Source organism: Amphimedon queenslandica, unplaced genomic scaffold (assembly GCF_000090795.2).
Source record: "Amphimedon queenslandica unplaced genomic scaffold, v1.1 AMPQUscaffold_11858, whole genome shotgun sequence".
Taxonomy (NCBI): domain Eukaryota; kingdom Metazoa; phylum Porifera; class Demospongiae; order Haplosclerida; family Niphatidae; genus Amphimedon; species Amphimedon queenslandica.
In genome coordinates, this window is record NW_003547902.1 from 8,047 (window position 1) to 12,251 (window position 4,205).

At 34.8% G+C, this 4,205-nt stretch overlaps 2 protein-coding genes across 2 annotated transcripts; both read right to left on the reverse strand.

Annotated features, from left to right (window-relative positions):
- Positions 1 to 834: 834 nt before the first annotated feature.
- Positions 835 to 2,615, reverse strand: LOC109588785 (uncharacterized). The gene is made up of 8 exons (XM_020004898.1): positions 2,612 to 2,615; positions 2,379 to 2,563; positions 2,079 to 2,124; positions 1,912 to 1,973; positions 1,746 to 1,854; positions 1,469 to 1,525; positions 973 to 1,287; positions 835 to 917 (listed from the first exon to the last, which is right to left on the reverse strand). Exons 1-7 carry the CDS (start codon positions 2,613 to 2,615, stop codon positions 983 to 985), a joined length of 768 nt encoding a protein of 255 aa, XP_019860457.1. The 3' UTR covers positions 835 to 917; positions 973 to 982.
- LOC109588786 (uncharacterized) lies at positions 2,486 to 3,889 on the reverse strand. Its single transcript, XM_020004899.1, has 4 exons — positions 3,143 to 3,889; positions 3,064 to 3,094; positions 2,619 to 2,985; positions 2,486 to 2,563 (listed from the first exon to the last, which is right to left on the reverse strand). Exons 1-3 carry the CDS (start codon positions 3,872 to 3,874, stop codon positions 2,627 to 2,629), a joined length of 1,122 nt encoding a protein of 373 aa, XP_019860458.1. The 5' UTR covers positions 3,875 to 3,889; the 3' UTR covers positions 2,486 to 2,563; positions 2,619 to 2,626.
- Positions 3,890 to 4,205: the final 316 nt, after the last annotated feature.

A 4,205-nucleotide genomic window follows, 5' to 3' on the forward strand; every position in this document is an offset into this window, starting at 1 on the left:
ATAATGAGATACATTAGCTGTATGGTTTACCAGTGGTAGCGTTCTGTCCATACACAAGATAACAGATGAAGTACTGCATGTCCAGTAACACTATAGCAAGAGAGTTGAGTTGATCAGCAATCCAGAAATCAGGAAATGAGACATCATAATACGGGAATAGGATCCTTACCTAAAATAAGATGAATGAATTAATGTTGTGTAAAATGTTTAAATTGATTCCAATCAAAATTGGATTTTTTATGAATTTTTAAATTTGCTCCAAAATCGGGTCAAAGTCCCTATACTATAGTACAGTTACGTTGGCCAAAAATGAAAAGTAGAAAATTCTACATTATTATAATTTTTCCTGATATACATACATGATCTTATGTTGTGTAGAAAGTTTGATTTGATTCCAATCAAAACTGGATTTTTTATGAATTTTTAATTTGCTCCAAAATCGGGCCAAAGTCCCTCTACAGTCCCTTAAAAAGGTGCAAAGTCCTGTAAGTCCCTGAATCAGGATGACTCCTAATGCTTTGATCAGTTCTCCTCTTGTAGCCTAAGGAATGGTCTTCTAGACTAATGGTCTTCAACCAGAGGGCGTACATGTGCTGTAGTCTTTGGTGGGTCTCTCGTGTTCAATGGCCATTAAATCTTTCATATCCAGTTCCAGTAGTACCCCTAGTCTCAGCCACTCTGTACCAACGTCCTAAGTTGGGAGGCTTCTGTCGTTTAGTGATGGCTTGTCCTCCATTGTTTCTGTGTACAAGAACACACCCCCGCACTTCTTAATTTAATTAATATGCAAAGTAATTATTAAAAAAAAAAACAATAAAAAGCATCATTATAACATATTTATGATTACAACGATTAGAAAATAAGGAAATGATTTCCAAAATTAAATCAATAGCAGGAGGAGGAGTATGGTCGGTATCCTATTGTGAACACAAAAGGTTAACATTCATTAACTTAATATGTACATGTACATACCTATATATTTTTATAGTTCTTTAAGCATGAAATTTCCTATCTTTTTCATTGCTGCACCTTGCTGAATCAAAATATTACACACATCAACTAAATATTGTCTTTCATCAAGAGAAGCTTCTAATTGACGTATCACATCAGTCATTACTCTGTCAGCTTTATCAGCAGTAGCTACACCAACTACTGTCATTACATATTCTCTAGTCCCTTCTGGTATTAGATCATTGGAAAACAATGCATTAACTACATTGCTAACATCAGCTGCTATTGCTTTGGACAGCTTAGCTGAATATTCCTGTAGTATCTCCTTTGGAGTTCCTACAGTTTAAATAAAGAATAAGACATAAAAATTAACATTATCATAGCAGTAAACATGAAGATGAGAAGGTTGTCTACTGTTAATGTGAACAGCAAAAAATTAAAAAGCTATAGAAACAATAAGTAGTACCTTTAATAATAAGACATTAAATTAGTATCAATGAATATTAATGTATTTTACTTTGTTTTGTAGGAGAAGTTGACTCATCATTAGAAGTTGGAGTGTTTGGTGTACCAGCTGTGGAAAATTTAAAGAATAAAAACCAGCAGGTCATTCACAATCACAAATAATAATAATAATAACTAGTAGAAAGAATGTAAAAATAAAACAATGAGGGGCTCCGCCTCCTGACCACACCTCCCAGTCAGGCCTAGACGTACGTACAAGTACGTTCTTGTAAGTAAGGGCTTAATTTGCCCAATAATGTTTGTTAATGGATGATGTGTACATATCTTACCAGACTGTCCTTTCTCTATTGAAGTACTTCCATGTTCCTGAGATTCATTCAAAGTGTTGGTTGTTGTTCCTTTATCTTTATTATTATTACACTTTACTCCTCCATCTCCCTACACACACAATATAGTAAAATAATGATGATGAGGAGTGTTTCTAATAACTGTTACCTTATTATCAAGATCAGACTCACTGATCTGTGTGGATGAGCTGCTCTTTTGACTTGTTGGCTCTATACATGTACATATAGTATAAGAATGGAAAAACAGTTATTGTTATAAAGAACACTCCCACTACTCCACAATTGTGATACTGTACTGTACATATTATCACCTACCTGTAGTCAATGGTGTGTTGAATTCTTCAGCTATTTCAATCAATTCCTATACAATAATAATAATAATAACTGATATTTGTCACTGTGCTTGTTTATCAAGGTGATATACACCAGTAGTGTATTGCTGAAAGGTGAGTTTAACAGATGTACAAGTATATATTATTAATAGTAAAAGCCACACAATGTCAACCCACAATTATGACAAAGACTGAGTAATTGATAAGAAATAAAAATTATTTTTAATATTCCACCTTTTGCTTGTATTAATGTATCAAACAGTTTGTGTGTGTTAATTCTTACCTTAATATCACGTCCTCCTAATAGTGACAGGTTACTAATATCTGATAATGATTCATCAGATAGGATCTCCGTCAATTCTTTGTGTCCATTATCACTCACAAGAAATGGTCTTCCTTCCCTAACTACTGATAGTAAATCACAAACGTCATAAACTGTCCTTTCTCTTGGTGTATTCACAGGATAGGCTAGTTATTTAGGATCAATAACTAAAGGACAAGAATTTTTATAAACACTCATTACCTCTCCTATCACTTTTCTTCTAGAGACACCATATTGTCACTGTAACCTTTCTCACAAGACATCATATTACTAGTACAATATTTGTCTCTAATGTTACTAGCAAAAGATTTCTCTTCTATTGTATCCAGTGCTGTAGCTAATGATGACCAACTGGGACCTCCTTTCTCTCTCACTTTATCTTCTCCTCTTAACCAGGCAGACATACACTCATGGAAACACTCCACTGGATCTCCTCTATTCTTCTTGTCTATATCCACTAGTCTAGGATCATATAATCCTAACTGTAGACCTAGTCTACGCCATACAGAACAGGGCAAGTGTTGATCAGATGTTAATTCTTTAATGACAATATCGAGATCTTTAATATCTAAAAAAATATAGATAGGTCTGGTCATATTAATAAATAATTCTTAAACAACCATGCAATACACACATAATACTGTACCTAGCGTATGACCTTGAACATCATTAACTTCCTACAAGATATCAGTTAAACCAAATATTATATGTAAGTGCTACATTACCTCATCAGGCCCTCCTAATAGTGACAGGTTAATATCTGATAATGATTCATCAGGTAGGATCTCCTTCAATGCTGTTTGTCCTTTATCACTCACAAGAAATGGTCTTCCTTCCTTAATTGCTGATAGTAAATCACAAATGTCATACACTGTCCTTTCTCTTGGTGTATTCACAGGATAGGCTAGTTCTTTAAGATCAATAATAAACTCTTTAACTTTTAAACCAGGACAGGAATCTTTATAAACACTCATTACTTCTCTTATCACTTTTCTTCTTAGAGACACCATATTGCCACTGTAACCTTTCTTACAGGACATCATTACTAGTACACACTGGCTCTCATCCACAATCTCTACCAATACTTTCACACCATAGCCATCAAACCAGTGAAGACCGTTTCTCCAAAATTTGCATTTACGACTCAATTTTTCAGCTAATTCTTTGTTCCCTTTTGATAATGAAAACTTAAAAGCAAGATGTAATGAGAGGACATGGAAGTATCGAGGAGGAAAAAAATCATGTTTACTAGTACACTGTAGACACCAACCGAACTGGTACACTTCACTAGTCATCTCATCAGGTCTATCAGTAGACAAAAGACATGGAAAGAACAACAACCTTTCTCCTCTTCTTTGAGTCTCTGAGGCACTGTCTCCTGTCTCCTCTCTATCTCCTGCTATTAAGTTTGTCATTCTTAGGAAAGATGGATCACCGAATTCTTGACAGAGTTCCATATTCTTCAGGAAACAGATCAACATGTCAGGATCATATTTAGGGAAGAGTCCCTTCAGACCAGACACACTAACAATACCAGTATTGCTAGCAATTTCAACGTGTTCTTTGAATGTCTTTGGAGCAAAGAGAATCCCATCCACCTCAGTTAGTAGTATGCCCTTATTCACAACAACCCATACCTTGTCTTCACTTTTAAGAACACTGATCAAACCAGTTGAGTGCAGCGAATATAGAGAATCCAAGACATCTTCAATCTTATCTGGTATAACATAATCATTATTGTCATCACCAGCAGACATTACATCAGAGAGGGTCAGTATATTCTCTTTC